The sequence below is a fragment of the Antedon mediterranea genome, chromosome 4 (genome assembly GCF_964355755.1).
Source record: "Antedon mediterranea chromosome 4, ecAntMedi1.1, whole genome shotgun sequence".
Taxonomy (NCBI): Eukaryota; Metazoa; Echinodermata; class Crinoidea; order Comatulida; family Antedonidae; genus Antedon; species Antedon mediterranea.
This window is the reverse complement of record NC_092673.1, coordinates 12785247-12801181: the sequence shown is the minus strand read 5'-3', so window position 1 is coordinate 12801181 and position 15935 is coordinate 12785247. Positions and strand designations below refer to the sequence as shown.

Here is a 15935-nt window from a genome sequence, read left to right as displayed (position 1 = left end):
ATCTAAACGATACAATTTAAACAACTAGACAAAATTAGCAGAGCTTTCGGGCAAAACTAGCCCTTCATCAGTGTGTAGAAATCAAGCGCTGCCTGAGTGGACTGGAATAAAAGAAATAAAACAAAAGAGGCATAATGCTGGTGAAAAGAGTGAGATTAGAAAACAATAAAGATAGCTTGGTATATATAAACAATTTAGAAATTGAATTAAAAATCAACTCAAATGGTGGTTAATATTGAAACATTAAATTTAGGTAGTCGATGGAATAATTTTACCGATCTGGGAATATGTTCCTAATGTTAAGTCAAAATATTTCGTGGTTTTAAGTAGTAATTCCAAGTGGTTTTCATGGTCTGCCCTGTCGTGAAAGAACGTCTCAATTGACACATTTTAAAAAAGCTTTTTGGGCAATTTAGGGAATGATACACCTTGTGGTGCATTCGGATTTTCAATTACTTGCAATTATTGTTCATTCCGGATGATAACAAAAACACGTTTGGTTGATTATCTGAAAATTATGCAGTATGCAGTTGAGAGGTTATTTCATGACGGGGCAGAAATGTAGGCTAATAATAATTTGTTTTGCACAATGCATGGTTAATATTAAACATCTTTTTTATGCGATTCTTCCTTATTACTTTCATTTAAACGAAACACAATTAAGTCACCTATGTGCGCTCACTTTGCTTTTTCACTTTGCAATGTTATCGATAACTTTAAACGAAGGGAGCCAACCGAAGCGCACCCGCATCATTTGGACGCAATCATAATGGGTTTTTGGACCGATGTCTTATTAACGTTTCCTTTTGTAATGAAAATTATGTATAAAGGGTTTTTTTTCGGACCGACATAAAAGTAATTCGAGATTCATGACATTTTTCGTTCTTTAATTTTTAAATGCCAAGGAGAACTAAAATTAGCAAAAGTATAGTCACGCGAGGGTTTATGAGTGCTATAGGATGCAAGTACAGCACGTTAGTAAATCAGGAAAGGTATGGATGATTTGTATAATGATATTGTTTGTGCTCTATCTAGTGCCTCCAAAATGTGTTTTAAAAATAAGAAAATAAAAAATGGGACCCACATTCCAGGGTGGAATGAAAATGTCGCAGAATGCCATAATGTGGCTAGAGAATCATTCCTTCTATGGGTTAATAATGGAAAGCCTAAATCTGGTTCATTATTTGAGGCGATGCGTTTTAAATGACAAGATCTCAATTTAAAATGAGTTTACGCTAGTGTAAATCAGAAGAAGAACAGCATAGGGCTGATTCTATGGTTAAGTCTTTATTAAACAAGGCCAACAGCCATTAAGTCGCGTGCTACAATGCATAGTGATACCGGACCGACAGACAAACAGACCGACAGACAGACGGACCGACCGACATAGTGAACTATACTGACCGAAATTACTGAACATGTTTAAAAATGTTGAAATGTTTAAAAACATTTATATTTTTTTAATTTACACGTGCGTAGCCTGTCACTTTTGACGTGCTCGTATAACGTAATTTCGAGTTGAAAAGTAAGTCAAGAAAACAGAAATCGGGCAAAAAGAGTGCGCAATAACATTTAACGCGCAGTGCGCGCACAAAAATCTGCGCACTCATGGCAATTTTGTAAACGCTTAAAATTTCTTGAAACGTACTCTTATTTCATCGAAAATAAATTTTGAAAATTTTAAGTGCGCGTACGCATGCGTTACATGCACTACGCACGTAATTGTATTGCCATATGATGATTTATGCCCTGAAATTTATGAGTACCAAATTTTATTTAATTGTGATTCATGGTTGTTAAGATATGATTACAAACGTGATTTCGTTAAATCGTGCGTAGACCGCGTAATTTTTTATTGCGCACCGTGAAAACATAACCACATCGATTCCTGGCCATAAGGAATATTCTGTGAACAATTGACTTAGCTAGATTTAACTGATATCAAGATAAGGTCATAAAGCGATAAAACGCATAGTGATACCGGACCGACAGACAGACAGACCGACAGACAGACCGACAGACAGACCGACCGACCGACATAGTGAACTATAGAGTCGCTTCCACGCGACTAAAAATGATTATGCTGATTTGTGGAAAAGGTTTATAAGTCTAAATCATGTACTCCTGTTCTTACTTCTTCTTTCTTGGAAATTTAAGAAATACTTACAGAATCTTTGGATAATGTTAATGGTGAATATGATAATTATAAGTAACCACTGGGCAGCTCATTTTGAGGAGCTGTTTAATTGTGTTCATAATGATAGTAATAAGGATTATGTTCACAGTATACTTGTTAATTGTAATGATGATTGTGGTTGTGAGGTAAATGTCCAACAGGTAGCGGGCATTATTAAAGATTTATCTAGTGATAAATTGTTCCGATTTTAAAATCTAAATCAGGTGATATTACGAGTAAAAGCAATTAGGCCTATAGCTTTAGCTAGTGTGGTATCTAAGGTACTAGAATTTGTATTAATTAAATTGTCCGGAGATAGCCTTAAGTCATCTGACCATCAGTTTGCGTTTAAATCGGGTCACTCCACAGATACATGTATATTAATCTTAAAACAAGTTGTTGCATTTTATAGTCGGCAAAATAGCCCTGTATATGCTTGCTTTCTTGATGCCTCTAAGGCATATGACAGATTCAATAACTGGACTCTTTTTTAAAAATTGTTAAACAGAAAGATGCCAACCGCAATTGTAAAATTGTTATCGTGTTGGTACTCACAGCAACAGTTTTGTATTAAATGGGGAAGATCTATCTCCCGATGGTTCTATGTAAGAAACGGAGTGCGACAGGGTGGAATCATGTATCCGTTAATGTATAATGTTTACATTTCCCAAGAACCAGTGGGAATATTAAAAGAAAGCCGATCACGCTTACTAACATCTTTTAAACGGAGTTTTGGACGACGATATCAAATGCCTGTTGCCACTGAATTGGACTGTGACTTTCATATCTTGTTTTTACGTGATATTAGGATTTATTGCTAAAAATCATATACAGTATAACCAAAGTTAAATATAAACTATGAAATATGAGCCTATGAAACATTTTAATTAACGCTTGAACTTTTTTTAAATTAATGTGATTGTAAATAGGGGCCTACCTGATTTGTATTAAAATGTTTCTATAATTATCAATTATTCCTTATATTCATCTGAATATAAAACAAAAGTCTACTTCCGAATTGGCAGGGTCGGAGTCACTATAATGTAATTAGCTACCCCATTTGGACGGAAAATAATAATAATAATAACGTTCAAATTACTAGTATAATGTTCAGATACTTTAGTCTAATACCACCTCAGCCCGACCATGGGGTTGGTTAGAGCATTTTTTAGGAATATGGACATAGCTTAGATTGCTAGCAATTCCACTATTAACTCTTGATAATATCACAGATAAGTTTAAAGTTTTAAAAAACCGCTGATTATAGTTTCAAGCAATAAATAGATAGGACTGGACATGCCCTCTAGAGTAAAACTAGGTAAAACTATAGGAATCCATCCCAAAAACGTATTGGATTTGTTTCCGTTTAAAAAACTTTTCATTTACAATAATTTTTAGTTCATACATTAAATGCCAAGGAAAACTAAATTTAGCAATATTATTTGTTTAGGGGTGCAAATAAAAGTGAAAACTATAGACAAGATGTAAAGTAGTCTAATGTACCGTTTCTTCGATAATCTTAATTTTACCTATACCTATACTTTTATTCAGACATTCCGGATTTTTAATCCTCTCAAAAATAATGTTAGCTAAAAGTAAGAGTGCATTGCCTGGTCTATATTCCTGAAAAAAGTTTTGTCGTCTCTCGATTTTATGATGCTGTGTCCGATTCTATAAATACGTTTTATATTAACACTGGCAGCATTTATCTATATTAACGAACACATGCCTTTTTACTTTCCCTACTTTTGAACCTTCTGAACATAGTCTGGTTATACTGAGATTGTTTATCTAATTGAATTCGTATCATATATTACGTAATATTAGGATATATTGCTAAAAATCAAGAAGTAAATAATTGTTCGGGTTGAGTGCTATAGGATAGAATTACAGTTATGAAAAATGTAACGAACAATACACTTTAGAAGTTGTTTGAATCCCATCTAGTCTACACGCTTTAAACTATTTTAATTTGATCGTAAATACCTATATTCGTGTCATTGATATTACACGATTGCGACATGAATTTTCATCAAAGTATCATACATTAAAAGTGATGCTGGTGATTGTAAATGAAAGCTCTTTTAAATGGCAACCATATACCATACGTTTCTTATAGACCTAATCCGTTAGAAAATTAAAATACTTTTAAAACTTTTAATTTGCATCTCCTATTTAGGCATCAAAACTTATTGTGTGTTGTCCCTTAGATGGAAACCAGGCAATCTAGCACCAAAATAATTTCGTAATTATATACTGTAGGCCTAGTGTATATATTAATAAAAATCACTCGAATAATTACAATACAAGTTATTGCCTATTCCCTATCGAAGTTCAAAGTTCTTCTGTATGACTAAGATACAGTCACTAAAGGCAATATTGTATGTATGTTACCTATTAAATACAAGCCCGTACTTCATCATTCAACATAATTAATAATTTCGCCATGCAAACTTCGAAGTGTTTTTTTGTATACTTTACTAAGTACTTTCCATGTATTTTAAATAGTCAATTAAGCTAAGAATATAGAGCACCGTGTTTTTATAGGTTCAGCTTTTAAATGTGTCTCGTTGTGTGCTTTGCATCTGTTTAAAAAAAAAATCGTCACATTTGTCTTTAAAACACGATTTTGTGCCATAACGGATTTCTACAATCCGCATTATTTATAGAATTTTCCTAAAAAAAAGCTATCATTAGAATTAAAAATATTATTTGAAAAAACAGATGTGGTTGTAAGATTTGTTTAATTATTGAGAAACATCGACAATATGCAAATCCTTGTTTATTCTATAAATTTATAATTCGCTATCATTTTTATAATTATAGAAAAAAACATACTAGCTTTTTTAGGTTAAAATATACTGTCCGTTTTCCAAAACAACAATAGACATTACACAATGAGTTTTGTTCGGATTATGAGCTTCTTATTTAAACTAGGTTTAATGTGCAGAAACTGCTTTTTTTAATAAAAAAATAAATGGTATGGGCCAAAAAAATCTTTATAATGTCCATTTTTTTCGCGAAGTACACACAAAGCAAAGAAAACAAATTTTAATAACTGCAGAATATTTTTAATTTTTAATCATTCATTGTTTTAATACAACTTTACTATAAAGTTCATCTACATGGTCATAAACATTATGACTACAGTATGGTTGAGCTATTGTTATAAAAACTACATGGTCATAAACTTGACTACAGTATATGGTTGAGCTACTGTTATAAAAACTACACGGTCATAAACTTTATGACTACAGTATATGGTTGAGCTATTGTTATATAAACTACATGGTCATAAACATTATGACTACAGTATATGGTTGAGCTATTGTTATATAAACTACATGGTCATAAACTTTATGACTACAGTATATGGTTGAGCTATTGTTATATAAACTACATGGTCATAAACTTTATGACTACAGTATATGATTGAGCTATTGTTATACAAACTACATGGTCATAAACATTATGACTACAGTATATGGTTGAGCTATTGTTATATAAACTACATGGTCATAAACTTTATGACTACAGTATATGGTTGAGCTATTGTTATATAAACTACATGGTCATAAACTTTATGACTACAGTATATTGTTGAGCTACTGTTATACAAACTAGATGGTCATAAACTTTATGACTACAGTATATGGTTGAGCTATTGTTATATAAACTACATGGTCATAAACTTGACTACAGTATATGGTTGAGCTACTGTTATATACAATTATGAAATTGGTTGAAAATTAAATATTTTTTTTAGATTCATTATACATGTAAAATTCCATTAATGTGCACCCTATTGTGACAACCAGTGAGTTGTAAAACTCCCTGCATTAACTTTCATTTAAAAAGTCATCTCTTAATTCTTTTAATTTAACAATAACATTGGTAGGCAATCTACTAGTTGGTGTTAAATTAAATATACTTATCACCTCCTCCTTCGATATTATTTCTCGCCATTCTTGTCCATCTTTTTCACACAGAACAAACCGGGAAGTATACGTTCCAGTGTACCACACTACTTCTACCTCATTGTTATTTATGCTGAATATTTTGCCTATCCGAGGCCATTCTGTGGGATATCTCCTTAAAGCTGTTGCTACCATAGCACCAACATCGAGTTGCTGTGGTGGCTTACGCTTCGAAAATTTACCAATGTGTACCTAGTAGTGTGGGAGAAAGCATAGAAAAGTCATAATCATTTTTCTTACAACCCTAAAAATATAGAATTTTCGTTGATGCATTTGCTTGATGCGATTATGAGATCATATCCCAAATATAAGCACTGCTTTAAACTATGTTGCATTACATGTTTCAAAGATGTAATTTTGAAAATCTATAATATCTTTATCATACCGGTCTTATTTCATTTTCATTATCCGAGTCACTAATGTCTGTCTCGTTTCCATCAGATTCCTCCCTCATAGGGCTTGCATTGTTGTCATTAAAAATGATGTCATGGAGCAAAAATCGCTGTTCATTTCCTAAAAAAAAAGAGTACGCATTAGTTTTAAAAAGTAAATAATATACATTCATACAAAATATCATGATATATTTATGCTGAGGTGTTTGTTGCATAAAAGCTGGGCCAATACATTGCGCACCATGCTAATCAGATGCTGATTGATTGATTTTATCTTATGAATTAATCAGGAGGCATGTTTCTCCAGTGTACTCCACTAGATATCGTTCATGTTATTTGATAATTTTAGGTTCTCACATAAAATTATCAGTGGAAGCATGCATTGGTGAATGTGACCCAACATAGTTGTGTGGAGTAAAGAGTTGAATTTTGGTATAGCTGCTGAATCTATACTAAAATCAAAATTCTCTTGTAAACCAAAAAATATATGTGTAAAATGGTGAAACATCACACATGCAATGTAGTACAGTACATACCTTCTGTGATCTCTTCTATATTATTTAAAAATTCCTCCCACCAGTCACGTTCTTCTATTCGCAAAAAATTTGCAACAGACGCCAGACTTTTTTTTAACTTTGGTATATCTGCATTACTAAAATCAGGAGTACACAACACTGGTATATCAGCAGGGCTTTCCTTGAGCAAATATGGAAGTGTGTCCATTTCTCTTGCACATTCACACCAAGTACAATCCGTTGACCAGTTCTTATAGGACATGATGCATTTTCCGGTTTGAGCCAAAACAAACTTAAACTGGTGTGGTTTGCTGTGGTAACGTATGTCTTGCATGTATGGTACTAACCAGTTCTTAATGTCATGCAGATAGGAAATGATACTTGATGTAATCGGCAACTTTTTGTACGAGTTTTCAACAGCACTTCGAAGATGATCAAGTGTAGATGCTCTATATTTGTTCAGGTATTTGGCCACACATGAAAATAATTGGTCAATATCCTCGTGAGTGTGACCCACCATTAAAAACCCAATCTTTATCTGAAAGAGTAAAAGAAGTAATGATTTAAAATTAAAACTTTTCAAAGCAAAATAAAAAAAATACATTTTTAGTATATTTCCATTTTTTCCTCAGGCCTAAAAAAAAAAATTGTTTGTTTGCTGTCAAGTTTTTTTATTTTGGTAGGGGGGCGGGTGGAAAAATTTTTTTTTTTTTTTTTTTTTAATGTTAATTTTTCTGTTAATTGCTCGCGAATTTGAGAGTAACAAAACACACTGAATAAAACAACGAGCTCAAACATCTATTCATAATTTGTTTCACACTTTAATTCTGTTTTGGGCGCGTTAGGCCCCGTGTCTAAACTAGCCTAGGCTAGGCCTACTACTACACAGTAGGTCGTTGTTAGCAGGCCTAATTAAATATTTTAATTTTTAGAAGTTAGTGTACCGTATATTTCGGTGTATAAGTCGCACCTGTGTATAATAAGACGCACCCGACCCCTAACTGAGAGTAAAATATCGGTATTTTGTATATCGTCGATGTATAAGACGGCCGCGCCCAGTAGCCTCAACAAGAAGGGAAGTCCCCCATTCCGTTAGTTCTTTCTAACTTGTTATGAATGAGTTTCGCACCCGCAATATCGAGTGCATGACCACACGTGTGTGTGGGCTAGCCTCGCTCGATCCTTTTATCGAGAGGCGCACGTTTTCACGGACAATCGTATTCGATTAGTATCTATGTATCCTGAAGTGTGTACGCTAGGTCTATGCTATAATCAACTGGAGAATATACTAGTCGAATACTGTGTAAACAATGTGGTTGCCAAGAAGGGCTCGCTCGCGCTGGGGGTACGACGGTCGTGCGTATAACTATATAATACTATTCCAATCGTAAACGTCGTTTTCAAATGAAATTTTATCGGAGCGCCTAAATCTTTTCATCATATTTAGTACAAAATCACGCTAAAATGCCTTGAAAACTAGCAGGTTGCTGTTACGCTAGTACACTGTAGCTAGGCTAGGCCTACTCTTTAGACTTTAGTAATACTAATAGGCCTTACCTTAAAAAGCCCAGGCCTAGCCAACGAGGTGGCGATATCTGTGTGTTGAGGCATTTATGTTCGGTGTATAAGACGCACCCTTAATTTAGAGGTTAAATTTGCGTGTCAAAAGTGCGATTATACACCGAAATATACGCTACGTTATTATTTTTATTGTTTCATCCTCGCACACTCGATTTTTACACCTTTTCGGCCAAAAAAAATTATAAAAAAAAATTTTTTTTTTAAAGCGCCCTCAACGTAAAAAAAAAACTTTTTCTTATTTCCGCCCCAAATTTTTGGCGAAATTAGGGGCGGCGGATGACAGCAAACAAACTATTTTTTTTTTTTGGCCTCATCTATTTAGACTAGAATGTTATTGAATATTTTATGTCTTAATAGATAATTACCAATAGTAAATTAATTAATGTCCTATTAGGCTGGTGGAAATCACCCAACACAGGGGATATTTTGTGGTGAACGAGAACAGGGTAAATGAATGATGAACTGGGTTCTTTAAAGTGCACTGTGTATACTGTTTTATTATTTATATATCATTTATAAATGTATAGTCATTTACCTTTCGAAAAATCTTTAACTCTACAAGAAGAGCACATAGGGCAAAAACAAATCTGTTTTTATTTTTATCCTTTCCGCTATTGTCCAACTGCAGATATAAGACTGGTGGTAGAGGTTGTATCTCTGACAGCACCGTCAGTATAATGTTGCAGGTTAGGTTTGAGTCATGTGGAAACTGCTTTAGGTCAATGAAGCAGTGCCCATGTCGCCCATGTACCAGAACACCAGTTACATGTGTGGCTAGTTTCCACATCTTCGACGTTTCTTTTGATTCGCAAGCAAAAGATGGTAAATCAGTCTTGCTTTGGTCCATTCCATCGATAATTATTGACAAATACTTGTTGGGATTCTGTCTTGCTTTCTGCATATGTTTATAGTACTTTCGACGTTCAATACTGAAAAATTAAAATCATATGTTTATAGTTTTATTTTGCATTTAATAATAAATTTTTGTTTTGTTTAGTTATATGTTATCTATTAGCCGAAGACAAGATGAGACAATGCTTTACTTCTAATCTATTAAAATTATTGATTAAATGTAGAGGTTTTTTGTATAATAATGATTTTGTTTATCTTTTCTCTTTTTTTGTTTACAACCACTTTTATTCATTCATTGTTCATACACAATAATTATTTTCATTTTCTACCATTTTTCCCCGTTATTTTCTGTTTTATTTCAATCACTCTTAATTTTATTAAGTTAGAATTATTTTTAAAAACACTAATAATACTATAGAGGAGGTATACAGTGGAAGCAATAATTATTTTTCCTATCTATGGTAATACCGGGTATACAAGTTCAACAGAATTTCTTGTTGAAAGGTTTAAACTACTGGTTTTGTACACAAAATAGGTAGGCATACTTACTTTTGTTTTCGTAAATGCTTCTCTCTCTTCATCATTAGTATTTGCCGTTTTTGCTTTTGATTTGTCTTGTGCAGCTCAAATTTAATTCTGGTGCATTTGCTGCATTTTGCAAAACGATTTTCCTATTAAATAAAATTGAAAAAATACAGCACGTAAAAATATAAAATTAAACAAATTTTGCATTCAATATAGTGAATGTAGGGAAGGAGTTGTGAGGCCCATCATACATGCATCTGGATTGTACAGTATGTTTTTCCAGTATTTTATTATGAATGAAAATTGAACCTACAGGACTTTCTGCATAACATTGAAAATACGTTAAAAAATACTTCAGTCAATGAAGATGACATGGATTTTGTCCATTGGTACAAACCATAATAAGTGTAAAAACGTAAACATACCTCAGGTATTACAATATGCTTGAATTCAACACACCAAAACTTGTAGAATGTCGCTAATGCACACACATCTTCATTTCTTAGCTCAAACTCATCTTTCATATGCATGTACACATCATGTTTGGTAAGCGTTGATGGTAGATGGATTTGTCCATTAGTTGGCATTTGATCACCGTATTCATTACAAAATTTAATAAACCAAGCCCGACACTGTTGAGTTGAATTGCTATATACCATCTTTCTGGTGAAGTTGGGTGGTAAAAGATAACAGCATCCTTCTAAAAAGAAATAAAATGTAAACTTCAAATATTAGGAATTTCAAATACTGTACTATTTTATTATTGTTTGGTTTAATCCATTGATTAATGACTTATGATCATTTTGCATTATCTTTCTAACATAGTGTTAAGCATATTAATTTTATTGTGTAAAAATAATTAAACAATAATCAAATGCATTCTATTCATTTAAAAAAAAGTTATTCTCCACTCCTCGTCAGATCCTGCCTATGTCCCTGTATAATACGACTATAAGTATAATGGAAAGTAATCTTCACACAGTCACAGTAATCTTTCCGTTTCAGCAACATTTAAACACATACATTAAAAGTAATATTAACAGCATGTAAAATTAAATAATGTAAAATGTACTGTAAAACTAAACAATTAATTACCAATAGCTTGCTTCCTTATTTTGTAAAAAGTTGACCGGCCAATACCATTTACTAACATCCATGCTTTTGCACAAACTTTGTTAGCACCAACTAGTAGACAGATTTTGGTGGCACCTCCGGATGTGCTGAGATGTTCATTGAAATATTTTAAGGATCCAACAGCGTTGTTCATATTCGGTCATTGCTTGAAAAGCTTCCCTTGTTTGTTTTATTTCTCTAAAATTTAGCATACCAATGCACATTAATGCACAACAGCAGGTCAAATACAAGTTGTGTATTGGCTGTAGGTGATTCCTTTTCCTTTTTTCTACAGAAAGAATAAACTTACATTATCCATTGGCAAAAAAAACAAACAAACAAAATAACAATTATATGGTACCAATTGCGGAAAATGTGATCAGTCAATACGGTTTCAGAAGTTTTGGAGGTTACGTAAAACTAGGTGACTAATTCGCATTAATATATAGATACTTTTAATTCTTTGACAAACAATTTTTTTTTCGGTTCAGATAATTCAATTTCAATTTTCGAGTGTTCAATTACAGGTTGTGCAGGTGCCTTGTTCATTAGACAGTCGTACCTATTTACATACCATACAGACATAACATTAGAACCTGACCATAGAATCAGACACAAATGGAAACAACCAGCAATGTCCATATCTTTTAGGTACAGCACAACCATCAACATCAAGTACTATTTAATAAAAGTAGTTTTAAAAATTAATGACATATCAAACTTACCACTACGCTTACTTGTGTGATTAGAGATTTTAATCTCATCATCACTTGATCCAGATGAATTAAGGTAATTAGTTTCTACAGTCTCTAGGCCTCCTGTATTTCTCTTGCAGGCTAAATAAAAATATAGTAGTTTAATATTTATAGCAGCCTATGCAACATACATGTACAGTAATTCTTCATTTGGGGTAACTGGTGATTGATAGCAGACATTTTCAAATTTTGGATAGTGGAAGATAATATTTTGATCCAGGAGCTATAGGCTTTATGGGAGGTTATTACCATTTATCCTTTTTTTTTCACCATTATTCTCATCGTTATTAATAATGAGGTTTTTGTTGTATTTTGTTATTTCTGAAGAATGCACCTTTGTAATTATTAAGTATGCTAATGATTTAAAGGTGTAGTAGGGAAGTAAATCTAAATAAATAAACTAGCCTCTATAGAGGATACTAATATCTACTGGCTAGTAGTAGTAGTAGTAGTAGTAGTAGTATTAGGCTGGCTGCTTAAAAGGTAATTCCCTATCCAAGCCTAGATGAAGTTTTGTATAAAGTTGGTAGGAGCCCTACTAAGAAAGGTTAGCAAAAGCTCATGGTTAATGTTATTGCTACTGACCTGCTGATATGTCATCATCGGAAGTATCAAACATCGGAAGTATCGACATCTGTTGTAGAAACCTCCCATGCTTTTCTCTCTGCTGCTGGAGGAACTTTGGTAGTTGTTACTAGACAAACAGAGTCTATGTTGTAATCAGAAAATGTGCAATTTAAACTATTATCATAGAAATAATTAGATACATTTATTGTTTAAAAGGGACTGCTAATTTCAATTTTTTATTTTATGATTCCAGATCAATTATTTATTTTACATATCAAAATAATTTCTTTTTTTTCCAGTAAAAAACCCCTGCCAAGGGGACATTATTTTGTTCCTGAAGCCTTAATAGGGGTTATACTGAACGTAACTAGAGGTGGTCCAGTGAAATAGAAAACGTTAACAATGCAAACTTTTTTGTTAAGAACAATCTCAACGCACACAATTGTGTTATAAGTACGGAAAGGTAAATCAAAACAAAAAAAACTATACTCAACGATAAATGTCCCAATCGAATACGACATTGCTACCTCCCAGATCGGGCCCATAAAAACATAGGGATAGGCCTAGAGGCGGCCTCTACTCTAACCTAGTAAATAACTACATAACATGTCATTGTATTGTTAAAGTTACTGACCTGCTGACTCTGTCGGTATGTCATCATCAGAAGTATTGACATCTGTTGTAGAAACCTCCCATGCTTTTCTCTTTGCTGCTGGAGGAACTTCGGTAGTCGAAATCCCAGTAGGTGACCCTTCTGTATCATCAACAGCAGAACATCCATTATTGATTGATTGAATTGAACCGTTCCCACGTACAATTAGGCCTACTTCATCATCTTCACTTGAAGAATAGTAAAGCATACGCTCAGTTGGATAAGCAGTGCTGTGTGTTGTTGTTACTTGACAAACAGATTCTGTATCGTAATCAGAAAATTTGCAATTTGATTAAATTATTATCATACATAATTAATTAGACTAGATGGCACGCTCGCTTCGCTTGCGTACCATCTAGGGGTGCTCACAGATGGTTCTCGAATACAGTAGAATCCACGGACGGGGACTTTTTTGGGACACTAAACAAAAACGGAAGTGTCCCCCTAATTGGGGTATTCAGAAATAGAGACAACAAAACCAATACTGGATTCCATAAAGGACAATTAATTTATGTGGATTAAAGAAATTAGGGAGAAATGGAAATGTATGTACGGGAATTGGGCGGCGGCACGTGGTGGTGGTGATGGAACCGCAGTAATAAAGTTGATTGTATTTATATATTATAAGAACCAAACTAAATAAATAGACCTAGACATTCTGCGAAATGGAAATCGGAAATTCAAGCTCCTATTCAGTGAAAAATTAAACTGTAGTCTACCTAAATATTTAGGGCAAATCATCGGTTGTGGTGTTGAACTTCCTGTAAACATTTGTGTGAACCAAACTGGGTCGAATTTCTGTCATGAGTACTGATTTGTTGGCCTGTGATTTATGACGCCTAAGGGATCTATCTAGACTTATTTTTTAGAATAATGTACGTACCTGTCAGATACAATTGTCTTGTGTCGTATAATAAATAAGTACTGTAATAGTTACTGAAGTTACTATTACAATCTCGTCAATGAAAACACGAAAATGTATATGCACTTACTTATGAAAACGTATACAGTATTATACTCAGTTATTGAAACAGTAGGTTTAAAAAAGTTTCGTTTGTCTGTAAAATGATGTAATCAAGCTGTTTACATGAGTCTTAATTTATAAGCACATCAATAATAAAATAGTTTATCTATCCTGTTATTGGCGAGATTATGGTCGCTGTTGAATGAAATAAAGCCAATCGGTATCATATTTGTACAGAAACGTTTTCGCGGCCGAAGGGTGTAACCTAAATTCGTTGTATTATCGTCAAGAACTAACTGTAACTAAACTTACATAGAAAGTAGGGTATCATAAATTTGGCCTTAGCACTCGGGGGAGTGGCTAAGATGAAGTCCGTGGGACTACTAAATATAAATTGTAATGAACCTCGAGGGACATAAATAGGAATATTTCATGTTTCATTATCAATGTATAATAAATGGAAACTGTTTACCGATTCAAATAATAGAAATTGGTTTTTAACATTTTCCGAACCTATTGCAAGTTTATTCTCAAAGGGCCCATATATTTACCTACCGTATGTGTTAAACCAAGGGCTCATAAATTTACCTACAGTACTTGTGTTAAACCAAACTGGATGTTCCATTCATCGCAAATCAATACATTTGTATAATCGTATATTAAATCTATCAAAATAGTATTTTTTAAAGAAAATCGGCCTGTCTTCAACATTATGATGGTGTACTCTAGCAATCTATCAAAATAGTATTTTTAAAAGAAAATCGGCCTGTCTTCAACATTATGATGGTGTACTCTAGCTGTTCAACCGGTTTTCAGCTATTAAAAACAATTATCGTAGGAGGAGATAGAAAAATGCGAAGCCTCCTCGCATTTTTTTGGCGGGTATTTTTCAAGATGGACATCCATTAGACAGTGTATACCACGATCGGAAAACACCCCTATTTGGGGCAAATCTTTGAACCTAAATTCGTTTTAATCGTCAATAACTAATTATCTAACTCAATTTAATTAGTAAACAGGGTTACATCAGGCGGTTAAAATCAGTACCGAAAGTACGAACCAACTTTACATACCATCGAGTGAAAATTCTAGAAGTAAGGCGCGATTTACCGAATTTTGCCCTTACGTAAATTTATATATAGATATTAAATCAAGAATGATTCCACCGAAATTTTGAGTTAAAATAACGATAGTGAAGCATATGAATAGGCAAACTGCCTAAAAATTGACATGTTTTGAGAAACTATTCTCATCTTCCACCAGAACAGAAAACAACGCCTAGGCTTAAGATTACTTATATACCAATAGGACAGGTTGTATGTAAATGAGGAAGTAATTAGCATGATAAAACAACAAGGAATGTAGGCAACAAACAATCATATGGCAAGCGTGATGCCTATTCATCAAATGCCTCACTATCGTTATTTTAAATAATTAATTATATGCCACACATGGTAAAATATTATTGTAAATGTGTATGTTTGATCTTTTCTTTGGGACACCCTTTCCCACAAACAAGTGGATATAGGCCTATTAAGGGGGCCGGCACACATTTTGAGTGTACCTGGCAAATGGTTGATTACCCCTATATTAAGTTTTTTCTATCCCAAACACAGTACAGTACTACATACTAAAATTTCCATAGGAATAGGCCTAGGCTAGAGCCTATCTCTAGCTAGGCTTAGTAATAAGTAATATTTACTAGGCCCAGGCCTAGGGCCTAGTACTAGTAGTAGTAAATAACTAGGCCTCTAGCTAGGCCTAGGCCTACCTAGGTATGAACATTCATTGTTGTAGGCTAGGCCTATTGTATTGTTACTCACCTGCTGCTGCTGACTCTGTCTGTATGTCATCATCAGAAGTATC

General features: G+C 33.5%; 1 protein-coding gene across 1 annotated transcript; it reads right to left on the bottom strand.

Annotated features, from left to right (window-relative positions):
* Positions 1-5937: 5937 nt before the first annotated feature.
* On the bottom strand, positions 5938-11285 carry LOC140046583 (uncharacterized). The gene is made up of 7 exons (XM_072091277.1): positions 11114-11285; positions 10444-10718; positions 10043-10164; positions 9177-9570; positions 7082-7598; positions 6539-6666; positions 5938-6345 (listed from the first exon to the last, which is right to left on the bottom strand). The coding sequence occupies exons 1-7, from the start codon at positions 11283-11285 to the stop codon at positions 6016-6018; spliced, it is 1938 nt and encodes a 645-aa protein (XP_071947378.1). The 3' UTR covers positions 5938-6015.
* Positions 11286-15935: the final 4650 nt, after the last annotated feature.